This window comes from Ruditapes philippinarum, unplaced genomic scaffold (genome assembly GCF_026571515.1).
Source record: "Ruditapes philippinarum isolate M1 unplaced genomic scaffold, ASM2657151v2 ctg6667_1_1_1_1, whole genome shotgun sequence".
NCBI classification, from domain to species: domain Eukaryota; kingdom Metazoa; phylum Mollusca; class Bivalvia; order Venerida; family Veneridae; genus Ruditapes; species Ruditapes philippinarum.
The window spans coordinates 29,982-45,356 of NW_026863160.1; the positions used below are offsets into that span (position 1 = coordinate 29,982).

Here is a 15,375-nt window from a genome sequence, read left to right on the forward strand (position 1 = left end):
AATTTGTAACGGGAAACCAAAAACAAATTTTGTATTGCCATTTCTTCGGTCTAAATGGACCTTTAATTGAAATTCTACGACCTATATAACCATTTCCTTTGGAGGATAACAGGTGTCAAATTACACTTAATTGCCCTAATCGAATGTTACATTTAAACAAAGTTAGAAATGGTATGACATTTCAACAACATTGATAATTTGATTTGTTGGTCACACGCAATCCCAATTTAAGTGATTTGATTTAATATGCAAAATTATTGGAAGGGAAAACAATATTGAAGCTTTAGAAATTGAAATAAATGTTTCAAGGCAATTGCCTCGATCAGGACGAAAACATTATTATTGAAGGTTGTGGAAGGGACTTTAAAACCAAGTTCCTACTCATATTTCTTTAAGTTTCACAATTATTTCAATCTTAAGTAATTATAATACAAGTTGATTTAAAAGATTTAAACAATAAGAATGTTTCAGAATTATACTGTGCCAAAATATTTTACTGTAATGGTCGATCTAAAATTTCACGGAAGATCCGATTCAAACTCTCTTTTAATTGCAAATGGTCTTTATAATGATATTGTTAAAGGAAAGTAGGTGTAAATGTGGCACTAGTGCAAACATCTGTCTTGAAAAACATAATATCATTACAATGAACTCGGAACAAAAAAACTTAAACTATTTATAGTTTAGTACCATTACAGTAGCTTATAGCCTGGCGTATGATGAAACTACTTTCTTATAAAAACATAGTTTTATTTGTTTCTTGAATGTGTTATATCTCTGTTATGTCTCATTATTCTAAGGCGTAATATTTCCCACTTCTTATTTATGATAACTTTATAATTGATAAAAAGAAAGTTTATGCAGTAAAAAGCATCATAACCTAGATAAGATAACGCAAGTGCTGTTCGTTAGTAGAATCACTGTCAGGAATCTTTTATCAAGATGGAATATTAACTAACCCTTATCTAACCAAAAAGGATTTTTTCTTTGTGTATTTTTACCTCCATCTCACTTACTGTTCACTCATTACTAAAATAACTATTCATAAGCATTATAACAGCATTATAGTTGAACCATTTTTCACCTGACTACCTTTAAAATGTAAAAAAATAATAGATTGTAATGGATTACGGTGATGTCACTGCCAAATATTAAAAAAACATTTTGGTCGTATCGACATTTAATTATAAGAATTGCAAATATTAAAAAGAAGTCCAATTTAAATTTAAAGGTTTTAATGTCAAATATTTGGTTCTTTAATCTGTAAGCTAACATTTCATTGTTAACATGCATTTCTTATTAAAGTTGCTCAGTTTCTCAAATGCAATTTATGTTCTTTTCTCATAATTATATGTCTTTGATTCCGCCACAAGTGAAAAGCACATTTAATCATTCCAAAAAATAACTTAAAGTATTTATAACAAAATAACTTTATGTGTTCTTCTACGGCTATCTTATACATCCTGTAATATCTGTTACATATCAAGTGTATTTGAACGTTATTTTGCATTTGTTCAAATTAGTTACCAGTGCTTTTTATTCCATTGTGAGTTGAAATGTGATATTTATCAATCTAAAAGTAGCAAATTAGAATTCCTGACAGGATGTCAATTACCATAGCTCTTCTATTTAACTAAGATAGCTTCAAATAAGAATAACCAATAAACGCAATTAACCTTAATTAAATGAGATGAAACATGATTATCATTGTATTTCAGTGGTTTACTTAGAGACTTATCTAAATAGCTAAGTGTGCATGTAATGTTAACATCAAGCGGTTATTTTAGTGAATTTACTCCAGTAGAGAGAAAACTTTAAAGTGCTCTGATACTATTACGGATAAAATGATGTAGTGCAAAATCCAAGTGTACCGTAAGAATATAGTTACAATATAAGTACAAAAGATGCAGAGTTTATGGATTAAAAACGTATACTCTTATATAGTAAATATTGCAAGATTAATATTCAATTCAATCTGACTATATGCTGCAGTTTAAATAGGCTTCACCAATGCAAATGCGTTTTAAAATTGGTAACACGAAAATGTTTTAAACACCGTGATTAAACGTCGATTAAAATGTAATATACGTTTCCCAGGAATATGTTTATAACAGTTTGTCTCTTATTTTAAAATCAATTCTACCAAACATTTACAAGACGATAGGTTTTTAGTTATGTTTTTGTTAAACACATACAAAAACATTTGTATGTAATGCAAACCGAATAAAAAAATGAATGATCTCCTTTATTTATTTCCCGTTAAAAGTCTCTTCTTCAAAAGTCGTTATTGTGTTAAAATACTGTTTTGATTTAAACTAATTTCTCGACATTAATGTACTGCAAAACAATTTGCATTTAAAACATTTTGTAGAATTTAAGAGACCTTTTGTACGGAAGCCCTGGAGGGACATTTATTATTTAAAATTTAGTACTTAAAATTTATTACTTATTACCTATTATCTATAACTTATAACTTATTATTTAAAGATTATGACTTATTATTTACATATTATCTGAACCGCGCTATATTTGGCGGGAGAAACAAGATGTTTTAATTGAGGCGATGACCGAAAAGGATGAAGTTGAGGATCATTTACAGATGGTATGTATGATACATTAATAAGTCAATAATTAAATGTAACTGCACGCTGTTTAGAATAATTTCTACTTTATTGAAACCTTTTTGTGGACGTTAAGTAGGAAACAATTTTTCTTGTTCTCAATTTTGTTGAAAAAAGAAATGTCCCGATTACAGCAGTAGGTACAGGGCCATTTTAGATCTAGTATTCTGACTATCTGCGGCAATTAAACAGCGACCTTTATTTCATATATTATTTGATCTAGGTTGGGGCTAATTTTATAGCAGGGTGGCAGTGTTTTAACCTTATTTAGTATCAGACAAGGTAAAGAATCACCTTTAAAGATAAGAAATAGTTAGTAAAGTATTTTTTATGCTTTGCAGGATCGTACAAAGCAGAAACAGAAGTTACAGCAGCTAGTACAAAGCATAATGGCCACTAAAAAAACTGAAAGGCAATCTCTTTCAAAGGTATGATGGAAAGTAAAATTCTCAGAATTTGTTATTTATGTATTATTTGCAAAAGTTAGTTCATTTGGGAAATGAATATGCTTTTTAAAGAGGTTTAGTGTCACCAATTATTTTAAAATTGTCAAAATTGGCCCCAGCCTGGATGGCCATAGGTTTCCAATATGGAAAAACACTATAGAGACTACTGTTTCAGTCAAAATATCCTGGAAATTGGTGTGAAAGGTTGTGCTGATGATTTCTAGGGCAGTGTCAAATATGGTTACACTAGGTTACTAGAAAAACTAGGTTACACAGCCAATATGGATATACATTTATACACCTTTAATGATAGGTAATAAATCTTAAGTAATAAGTCTTAAGTAATAAATCTTAAGTAATAAATTTTAAGTAATAAGTCTTAAGTAATAAGTCTTAAGTAATAGGTCTTAAGTAATAGGTCTTAAGTAATAAGTCTTAAGTAATAAATTTTAAGTAATAGGTCTTAAGTAATAGGTCTTAAGTAATAGGTCTTAATAAGTCCCCTACCGGTTTAACCGGAGGGGACTTAAGGTTGACCCTCCGTCCGTCTGTCTGTCTGTTAGTCCGTCAGTCCGTCCACAAAACTGGATCCCGCGACAACGCAAAAAATACTAAAAATATTTTTATGAAACTTAATATATGGATAGATGGCAGTATGGAAATTATGCACGTCCTTTCCTTTTGTTCCTATGTTGAAAATTCTGGTTGCTATGGCAACAAATAGCCTGAATTTCAAGATTTCTGATTTAGATTTTTCAGCTTTTTCACCATAAGTTCTTTATTTCTTAAGGTGTTTACTTCAAACTTTAAATATAAGTTTCTTGTCATCATCCACATCATATGCGACAAGGTTTACAACTCTAGCACAAAAATTATCAGTATTACCTCCCTTGAACTTAGAATTTTTATGAAAAATAATGTTGTCTTTTTTAAATAACTTCTTTATTTCCTAATGTATCTACTTCAAACTTCATATAATATTTTATATGTGTCTTATTATCACTCAACATTTTTGAGAAGGTTAAATACTCTAGCATGACTATTTTCAGAATTATGTCCCCCTTGAACTTAGATTTTTTTTCGAGAAATTGGTATTTTTTACTCCAACTTCTTCATTCCTAATAGGATTTACTTTAAAATCCCACATCATAATAATATGACAAGGTTGTATAAATATAATTTACTTACTAAGGCAGGGAAACTTAACACATTACTGTGATATAGACAAACTTAGAACTCAAAAGATTTTAGTTCATTCACTGGTAAAATTGAATGGCCAATGGTCCATCAGAATGTTGCTGGGGTTCTAATCGGTAGGGGACTTATGGATTGCTTGCAATACTATGATAATTGCTTGTTTTGACTAGAATTATGCTCTTTTAAAACTTTAAGTAATAGAATTTATTACTTTACATATTCATTATTTGTTATTAATGATTGGATTGTCTTCTTTCTTAAAACAATAACTCTTAGGAAAAGAGCTTCCAGTATCCGAAACTAAATTTGACATTAATTTATATTTTAGGTCCTTTTGTGAAATATTGCCTGAATTTTGCAATTAATGGCAAAAATATTGTTATAACAATGCTCGATGCCATTATCATATTCCACCTGAACTTGACGTTTGCAAGAAAACAGACTTGATGTTATTGATCACGAAATTGAATTTGCTAAAATTGACCAAAGCATGTCTGTAAAGTGTTTGATATGTTCATGCTTAACACCCATTTAAAAAGTACCTATAGTTTGATCAATCTGAACTTGATCCTGACATTTATATGGCCTTCAACTTTAGAGGTTAATTCTTGAATTTTGCTAAATGTAATGCTGCATTGTTCTTATTTGAATTATTATTTATCATTCTGAGACTAAACAACACTGTTGACAAATTGCACATAATGAATGGTTCATATAGGAATTTGGGCATCAAGGCCAATTCATTGAATTGCGCAAATTGTCAGAACTATGAAAATACTTGACAGATGCTAATCGTAATTGAGTACCTTTGACAAACTGATATGTTAAGCAATTTGAGCAAGACCTTCACCTTCAGATAACATTTACCTTTAAGGTTATTTGTTCAATTCTGCAGGTCTTTGTAACATATACAAATTTGAAAAAAGTCAGAAAAGGTTTATCACCCTCAGTTAATTTTGGTGATGATATTATAATTTCATGCATGATTTTCTTGTTGCATCATTACTTTTCTAAGACATGGAAACTTGGAAAGAATATAGGTCAGGGTCACCACCCAGTTTTGTGACAGCAAATATTGAATTTATTTTGATTTCAACATAATCAATTTGATCAAGATTGGTATTTATGGTTGTCGTTTGCTATATGGACAAACATATATTTACTTTGGTCATGTGATGTATGCAGTCTATTAAGAACTTATATTAAATGATATTAATGAAGATAAAACAAGTAAGACCAAGTAATGATAGCTACAACTATATTATAGTTTTTTTTATGAAGCAGTAATGAACAATTCAATTTAATATAAACATACTGAAAACATGACTTAAAATAACATTTTTAGAATAATTTCTTTGTTCTCCTTTTTGCCATTGTTGCAATTAACCAAGTCTATAATAGATCTATAACTCCTTACAAATAACAATTTAGTAACAACAAATAAAAGTATAAATAAGTAATGATAAATTATATTTACATGGCTTCTTTAATTTATAAACTAAATATTATTCTGTTTTTAGCACACGAGTCCTTATACTAGAAGTGGTCGTGGGCGTGGAAGGAGGTCAGAATACAAGGTGCCCATAGGTTGGCAACATTTTAGCAAAGGGAAATACAGAATTGTTATGCAAAGGAATGGAGGTGGTACACGATATATATACAAGAATTCTGATGAAGAAGTAACAGTAGATGAAATACTCGTAGAAGGGAAAGCATTTTACTTTAAGGATGGCAAAAGCAAGTTTTGTTTATTAGAGGAAATGGCTGTTACCCTTGTGACAGCTTCTGGACAAGAAATTTCAGGCTTCACACACAGAAATGGTCTGCCCTGTTGGTTCACAGAGTATGTTAAAGCTTATGGACTGTACCCATCTCAGTGTCATTTATACTTAAGAACGAAAATCAAATCAGAATCGGATACAGATAAATGTTTAAAAACAAAAGAAGAAAGTCCGTGTTTTCTTGTAAACAACATTAAAGCTGGGTTGCTGGAAATATCATATGAGAAAAAAAACACAATCTGTATATGCTGATACAGGAAGTTCCATTTTCATTAAATCATACAGAACTGCTATGTCTTTGGCAAAAGATGATCTTGAAGAATACAATGTTTTCAATGATGGCTATTCAGTAATTAGTGTACAGAAAGACAATAAAGAATATTTGGTAGACAAGGAAAATGTTTACTATTTCCCACAAGTCAATTTAATCCAAATCAAGTTGTTTGCTTCATTCATGGACCGAATATTATTCATGGGAGTGAAACTGACGACTTGAATCATCTTATTATAGGATGCCTGACAATATTTCATATTATTTTCAATATAACATGCTAAAGTCCTTTTAAATACAAAAAAATCAATTTCAGTATATCAAAAATCTCAGTTGAGTTCCTTTAAGAATTAGCTTTTGAGCTTACAGAAATTATTAATACACACTCATGTTTATATACTATACTCGTTTTGTTAAAAACCTTGTGTGAAATAAAGGTATTATAAATTTCTACAAATATTTATTGTCATTTCTTAAGAGAAATTGTAACTACATTTCATTAAAATATTTATTCCCATTATTGTACTAAATCATCCCTTACGAGTGAAATATAAGAAAAAGCTGAAAGAACTTTCGCCATACTGAAGTCATTTTATGGTAGTGGGATCTCGACTTTTAATGTTTAATTGTTTTGAATAGATTGCAGATTATGTTTTGCTTGGTCGTGTGGGGTTGTGTTCATTGAACGCTGCCTTTCTTTTGTGTTCTTGTTTTCCGTATTAAAGTGAATTATATATTGTAGTTTTTATGTAGGAAAAGTTGTCGGTTACATTTCAAAAGCTTAATAAAATTTTAACTATCGATTTTTTGTGCTTTGTTACGAATGCGCTTTAGAGGCACTATCTAACGCTTAAGCTTATAAGTAAAAATTATGACAAAATTTAATAATTAAAATAAGTAAGTGAAAATTAGCGCAATATTTTTATCTTATTTTGATATTTTAAAGTAATCCTTATCACATATACAAGCCAAATCTCTGGCATTTACGACAACTCATTCTGGATTCGCCTGCATACTTATACCTAATCTACAAGTCCGGTTATCTCGCCGATTTCTTCTGCACGGATCTTGCAAGATGCCGTTGCCAGCACAGTGTAGACTGTAGACAGTGACTGTTATTAATTTATATCTTTAGGGGAGTAGAGACAGATACATTTTCTCTACTAACTGAATTGGGTCTTTTGATACAATATGAACAAAGGATATTGCCCTCTTACCATAACATTAGAAACGACCATTGCAAATGTTCTCTTGGAAAAGTTGAACTTTCCAAATATTCAACAGACAGTGTTTTAAGAATTTTTTTTCAGAGCATCTTGTGACAAGCATCAATTAGGGATTTCATTTGTTGTATGCAATGAAAATATGAATTGAACGATGAGACATGTAAATGCACATATTTTTATACATTTTTATATCCACTAAACAAGTTTACAACTGGTAAATTTTATACTACAAAAATAGTAAGTAATAATTAAGATAGACAGAAAAGAATAAATAATTTTGTAAACATGAGTTACTTCCCCTTAAAATAGAGAAAACCTGAAACCCAAAAGAACACCCTAAACAGCAAAATTATGAAATGTTGCAGGATCAGGTTTATTAAGCCATGCAAAGTAATTGTAAAGTATTCATAAAAAGTTAGATGGCCATGTGACAGCAGTAATTGCAGAAAATCGGATAGCTTTCAACATCCGGATACTGGTACACTTTGTAAAAACAAACATTCTATGCAATAGATAAACGTTATATGGATAAAATCAATAGGATAATCGTTTACAACAGTTCCAATACCAATATTTATACTCATTTTTACAGGTGAACGTTCTTCTTGTAGGAACATTTTGAAAATATATAAATGAATGAAAAAGAATACAGCATCAATGTAGACCACAACGATATTCGAAATTCGGGTTTTAGTATTGCCAATAAAGCTAAGGGACAAGCTGCAATTTCGTGAAAATAATATCACAATGCACATGCTTTTTACATAATGTTATTAAATACAAATATAACAACATATTAGTTTACTTGATTTTTACGAATCAAAATAAAACTAATTAACACAACATGACATTAACTGCTAATGATAACAGCTCCTTCCATAGGCCAAAATAAAAAGCATTTCATAAGAGACGACGCCGCTCACCGGCGTCGCCAATAAAATCATACATCTGAGTCTTGTACAAATTGAAGCATTACTCGTTTATAAACAGACTAGAGACCCTGGTCCGAATCCTGGAAAATTAAAATTTATAATTCTTTATGCCACTGCCATATTTTGCGATTCATGTTTGTGCGTGCATATGTTTTAGTGAACTTAAAAAAACCTTTTGTTAAAACCCACAAGTCCAATTTCAACGCAACTTGCCATGATTGTTCCTTGGGTGAAGGGTGTCTAAAATTTATCAAAGAATTTTATTCCTGATAAGTTACAGTAAAACATTGTTCAAGGGGAGATAATTCTGAAAATATTGCATTTAGAGTTATGAACCTTAACACATAAAATGTGGTTGATGATATGGAACGTATGTTTGAAGTTGATAACTCAAGAAAAAGTTATAGAAAAAAATATTTAACTGCACAAAATCTTTAATCTGAAATCTGGACGCGGACGCCTGGCTGAATTGGACAGCTGTCCACATGCTTTGAAAAGACGAGCTAAAAATTTAATACTAATAAAAGATTGAAAATAATCTTGCTGAATCAAGACATGTATCAATGGTTTAGTTGTATATACATGTAGAGGATATTGAATGAGTGTAAGTTCAATACTGAATTTAATGCACTCGTTGAATAAAATTATATTATGCGAGCCTCTGGCGAACATAATATTTTTTTATTCAACGAGTGCAATAAATTCATAATGAACTTACACGAATTTAATATTCTATTTATCACATACACAATATAAATACCGTTTTTAAAAATTGAAAATAAGAGTAATTTTCCTTTTGACGCACCTATAGTATAAACGCTGAACATTTAGCGCGTTCTTTACATTATATTTGTATAACGCTATAACGTACGTCTAACAAATAGATTTACGGAGTCTCAAAAATCGGCGTGAAAATACGATGCAATATTATATTTTAGATAAATTCCGTAAATATGTTAGCTAGTCGCTTTTACCCTTCGAATTTAGATTTCCAGTGTCTACAGACAAATGTTCAATTCGGTAGTTGTCGAACAAAAAAAAACACTTACAATACAAAAGAATTACTTCGTAAAATTAGATATTAAATAACACAAAAATACAAAAGTGTATTCTTATATATCTCAATTGTCAGTAAAGCAAACCTTTATAATGCAAATAAAGACTAAAGTGAAAATTATAGTATTTAAGAGGCTGTAAAGAAGTAATGTTAAGCAAAAAAATTGTGTCCATTTAATACTCAAGTTATTGAATATATCACAACTTTATTTTAAATTATCAAAAGACATTTATGCAATTATTCGTATATATATATGTATATGTTCAGTATGCTACTGTTCATGCGCATATGCTAGTCACATTCTTGATCGTAAAGGCATATCAATTCTTCATATAACTTTAAACCATCATTTGCATTACACGGGATCTGTAGATTTGGCTTAAGAAGGTATGCCAGTTCATGGAATTCTGCTCTCTCTTTTTGTTTGGGGGTAGCATACATTTCTTGGCAAAGATTTAGTTCAATATCGTCAACACTTTTCCCCATTTCGAATCCACCAAATAATTCTGGAACGTAAAATAATATATCTGGCTTACCAGAAGGAAGTTCGTTTACACTTTTCTGAGGTCGGATATTGTGTAAATTCCAGTGTTTTGCAATACGGTCTAGTTCTGCTTGCAGAACATCCATAAGGCAAAAACAGACACACTCTATATGTATCGGATTAAGTGCATTAAATTCGCCAGTATCTCGCAAATCTTTCAGTTTATTTATCCACCAGTGTATTCCTTGACGTCGCAGGTAGCTCCACCAGGCTTCGATTCGTTGGTTCGAGGTACTTCTCCCAAACATAAAGCTCTTGGTTCCAAACATTGAATCATTGTGGTTTCGTCGAAGTAAGGGTTGTAGAAAACTGATGTGTGTGTTTTCAGTGCCACAGTCAGCTCTTACAATACGAGGGACAAGTTTTAAAGTCTTAATCGATTCAATATAATAATCAGCGATGCATTTTGGATCGTTATTACTTGCCCCAACTTCTAACCAGGTAATTCTACGACTATACCCGTCTATTGCTGCATGAATACACAAACCAAATTGTTTAAGTTTGTCGTATCCGTCAACGTGCCAAATATAATTTGGGCCTTGTGCACAATATTTCCTTCTAATTAGCCTGTGGGCCTTTCTCAAGCGTACCCCTTCAGGATCTATTTCTCTCATTAACCGCATTACATCATGCCTCTTAACTTTTAATTTATAGTCGTACATTAAACGACGCCACATACTTCTATAGTCGATACAATTCCACTATACTGAAGTTCTTTCTCTATCAATTCTTTAATAACGTCATCTTTTGCGGTAAGAACATCTCCTCGGCGGCATAAATTATTCGCCTTCAGTATTTGCTTCAAGTGCCGTATGCTGATTTTAATATTGTGTTGAGAAAATAAAAGAAGAACGATTTCAAAGTACTTAAAAACCATCCCTGAAATATTCTTTCACCAAGTTTAGTCTAGACTGTTTATTTTGATTCACTGGTGGTGTTTTATGAGGTACAACAGCTCCTGCATGGCTTATCAGAATTGTTGAGAACAGTACAACCCTTGCACTCCAAAGCATTTCCATCTGACCTGCAATTTACAAAAAAAGATTGATAAACATAACTACATTAATTATGCTTTTTATTGATATTTTCCCTTTCCATTGTGTAACATGCATAAGTAGCACAAAGGGATCGATACTTGCGCCGAGTTTTGAGTTTTATTTTTACCTTTATTCAGCTGATGTTATAAATTCATTATTTAGAACCAGCTGACGTTATTTCTGGCATGCATGAAGGCGCCAGAATGACATCATATAGAAGTTGTATGAGTTGGTGATAAAATTGGGATAAAATTGATTTATCTATCTCCGATGTAAAAAATACTTAAATAACACAGAAACGTGCGATACTTGAAATAAAAATGCATTCTTCATTATTTTTTGTTTGTTAATTACCATAGTGTCAGGAGGATGTTGAATAGAACAGCCAAATGTGAAAATTGGCAGCGGAAATAAAAATATCCGCTTGAAAAAAAAGCCTCAATAATCTCCATTACTTTGCTCTTTGTGGTCAAGTTAGAAACAAAATAACATCGATCTGAGCGGTCTTTATCGGCTATTAAACACCTATTTGTCGTTTTGATGCAAAATGTTACCACTCAGGAAAACGGCCTTCCTGGTTAATTTGGTGTTTAATAACCGATAAACACCGCTCAGACCGATGTTATTTCTCAAGTATATACAATGTAAGACCAAAAGTTCTATAGTACCAGCAGTGATCTTACTGCTCTATATATGGTAACATGTAACAATTAAGATACACCAGCACATATAGGATTTGATTTAAAAAAAAAACAACATTACATACCCTCTGTTACTGGTTTTTGTCTTGTGCTGCGTAACAATGTAACTTTTCACAGAAGTGAACTTTTTGACATCTATTTTGCACCATGTGTTCATTATTTCCCGCCACTGGCAGATAATAAGTTATAGATAATAGGTAATAAGTAATAAGTAATAAATTATAAATAACGGGGTATATGTGCTAAATAATGATTATTGGTTTTAAGTAATAAGTAATAATTATTAAATAATAAATGTCCCTCCAGGGCTTCCGTACTTTTGATTACTAAAAATGCTGCTGCTTATGTGAACTTTTCTAATGACTTATCTTCAAAACATATTGCAAAAACAAAAACATGAAAATAGGTAGATTGAATTATCAATAATTATTCTGTATAGTTTACGAGTAATCACAACACGCTTGTTGTCAATCATTCTTAATCAAACTGGTTTTGATGTATAATTCAAAACGACAAACGAATGGAAATGATAAAAGGAGTTTTTAATTCCACATTGACACTCATACTTACATTTGTATATGTTCATATGTTGATTTTGTTAGAAGGATATATTACTTTATGAAACTAATTGAAACAGTTCTTTAACAATTTGCTAATAAGAAGCATGTTCGTACTTGAAATCAGAAATCAGAAGAAATTCAATACTTTACATCGTATTCTAATTGTTTTAAACATTATTCTGTACATACTTGATTAAAATCTTGCGACAAATCTGTTAAAGTGGACAGACAGATTTGCTTCTTTTTATTTATCAAGATATCTATTTACACATGTGATGATTTGTGGCATGACAATTGCACACTTATTTGTGACGTTAGGAAACTCTGAAGGTTGTTTATAGCAAACTTCATACAGTAAGCAAATGCAACGAAATAAATAAATGAATAAAAATATAAGTATCCGAGTATTGGAAAAATCTGATCACGATCGTTTAGAAGAAAGAAGAATGCATATTGATTACATATTACATACTGTGATCAAACGGAACAAGTTAACTTATTTCATCAAAAAGTAATTGTACTGAAAGACACATTGTCCGAGCGATCTGTGGCTGAGAAAAATACTTTGTATTATAAGATTTTAAAAGAAACTTTTCATTTACACTAATCATTAAATGAATTTTAAAATAATAGTTTGTTGTAATTTTAAAAGAATAAGGAAATAAAGAATTATCTACTCGAGAAGAAAAGTATGTGCAAACAATTAAATGAACAAAGATGTTCTTATGAGGTAGATTTTATAGATTTGTAAATAATACTGCATTTGGTTATGCACATAATGTATACTTTATTATCAAATCATAAAAAATCCGTTCCTACAGTATCTTTAAACACTTAGAATAAGGAACATAAATATTCAATTGAGTCTTTTAACGTGGTGCCGTTTAGTGAACAATCACGAATGATTGTAATCATACCATGTCCATATATAGCAAGTAAATTTCTTGCAAGCAGACACACTTAACTATGATATGATTCGAAAAAATCAAAAGGTTGATCAAAATAAAAATAGTTATCAAAATCATTCGGTAACAAATTTAAGATACTCATCTTAATACACAAAAAAATGCCAAGAACAAGTTTAAGCGCCGCATTACAGAGCATTGAAAACAAAATTCTATTTGGACATTTTTCTTTTTTGAAAGTGTGTCTTTTAGTAACAGGATATAAAGAGATCTTAAGCTAAAATCTTTCATCATGTTCCCACAGCAACAAAAGTCTAGAAAATGGAAGAAAGCATTTGATATTTACTTCAATTGATACTGATCATAACACAGCTGTTGATAGAAAGGTCACTGAAATAATGAGAACAAGTATTGAGAATGCCAGACAAGAACTTTCATCAATCAATTATGATAAATTGCATTAATGGTCTGTCAATTTGATTTGACAATGTGAAATAATGTGAAACACAGATGAATAATTAAATAACAGTAAATTATACCTTATTGTTTCTTCCAAACATTGTTGAATGATTTAATAGTTTTGGTATTGGAAAGGTATTGGAATTATATGAAAGCGTAAAATAGAGAACGAAAAAACATTAAGAACTTTTTTTCACTTTTTCATAGTCCCTCACTCCTTTTAAAATACATACTTGTTTTGTTTAGCATATATTAATATCTTTGTGAGCAAGTTGGAATTCGTTTTAATTTTTGTAATAAATCAGAAACAGTGTATTTGTTTGCTTGGTTTTATGGCGCACCAACAAAGTTTAGGTCATGTGGCACTGAAACAGAAAAGATGATTTGGTGTTACTTTCTTCAAAGCAGGGGTCAAATCCATCCCATCTGCTGGAGCTTAGAGATGCAAAGACTATAGTTATTCCAACTCATTTAGTCACCTTTACCGATCACGCAGAGATACACGGTGGCTGCAATTCTGATCCATTTAAGGCAACCCCTCATACACAAGAAGATAATCATAAATACATGAAATACATCAGCAGCTAAATTTTAACATTTTGAACAGTTTTATTGGGATAAGAGACCAATTATTTTAAGCAATGGTTCAAAGAAACACTTTTTATGAATATTGTTACTAAAAATATATTTAATATAAAGCAGTTTTCAAACATTACTCTTGATATTTCAGCTTTTTCATTTTTTTTTAATTTCTCAGATGTGCAATTAACAACCAGATATACAACAGGATGTGTTTTGTAAAGCTTTAAATTAAATTAAATTTCATTACATTATATGACAAATTACTCTTTTAGTGTTTTATTTGGTTTTAAGCAACACCGACACTCTAAAGTTCACATGGCGACTTTGCTGCTTTACTGACGGGTGACCTTTTTTTAAGCACAATCGGGCACCTGAGCCGAATTTTTATTGGTTATTACTGATCCTAAAAGTCAAAGATATTGACCGCCGGGATACGACAAAATTCTTTGCAATATGTATAAAAAAAATCAACAACAAATAAATGATGTATTAGCTTCATGACCGATATGTTCCTATTTGGAAACATTAAAAAATCTTCAGAATATACGTTTGTTGAAATAGAAATGATATCATTTTAGGGTTTGACGAGTCTTTTTACTGGCATCTTACATCTATACATGTTCATATTTGTTTCTCTATTCAAGCAGTGCATCAATATTTGACGGAACCTCTTTTAACTGTTTTTTGGTCTAACTGGTTTAGCTAAAGTTATCCAAGTTATACAATTTATAAATATTCTCAAGTAATATAATTTCGCGTAAATTTTACCAGAAAAGTTAACAGCATAGCATTTTATCTACAGTTTGTCACTTGCGTATTTGTCTTTTCGTAAACTGTAATTCTTTAAAACACTTTCCTTAACTGGATAACAAGAATCATTCCGCGCTTATTTTGTTTAATTATAAGCAACATTTGAAACAATCTCGACTTAGAATGACATATACAAAAATGAATAATTTGTGATTATTTACCAAATGTCCCCTGATGAAAAAGATTTACAAGCAGAAAAATAATTGCTTTAATTTGTTTTCATTTTACAATATAAATCCAGTTTTA

General features: G+C 30.6%; 2 protein-coding genes across 2 annotated transcripts; one reads left to right on the forward strand and one right to left on the reverse strand.

Annotated features, from left to right (window-relative positions):
* The first annotated feature begins 2,389 nt into the window (after window positions 1-2,389).
* On the forward strand, window positions 2,390-8,951 carry LOC132721296 (uncharacterized). The gene is made up of 3 exons (XM_060705576.1): window positions 2,390-2,602; window positions 2,963-3,049; window positions 5,785-8,951. Exons 1-3 carry the CDS (start codon window positions 2,564-2,566, stop codon window positions 6,295-6,297), a joined length of 639 nt encoding a protein of 212 aa, XP_060561559.1. The 5' UTR covers window positions 2,390-2,563; the 3' UTR covers window positions 6,298-8,951.
* Window positions 8,952-9,634: 683 nt separating this feature from the next.
* On the reverse strand, window positions 9,635-12,123 carry LOC132721295 (uncharacterized). The gene is made up of 2 exons (XM_060705575.1): window positions 11,879-12,123; window positions 9,635-11,099 (listed from the first exon to the last, which is right to left on the reverse strand). Exon 2 carries the CDS (start codon window positions 10,750-10,752, stop codon window positions 9,823-9,825), a length of 930 nt encoding a protein of 309 aa, XP_060561558.1. The 5' UTR covers window positions 10,753-11,099; window positions 11,879-12,123; the 3' UTR covers window positions 9,635-9,822.
* Window positions 12,124-15,375: the final 3,252 nt, after the last annotated feature.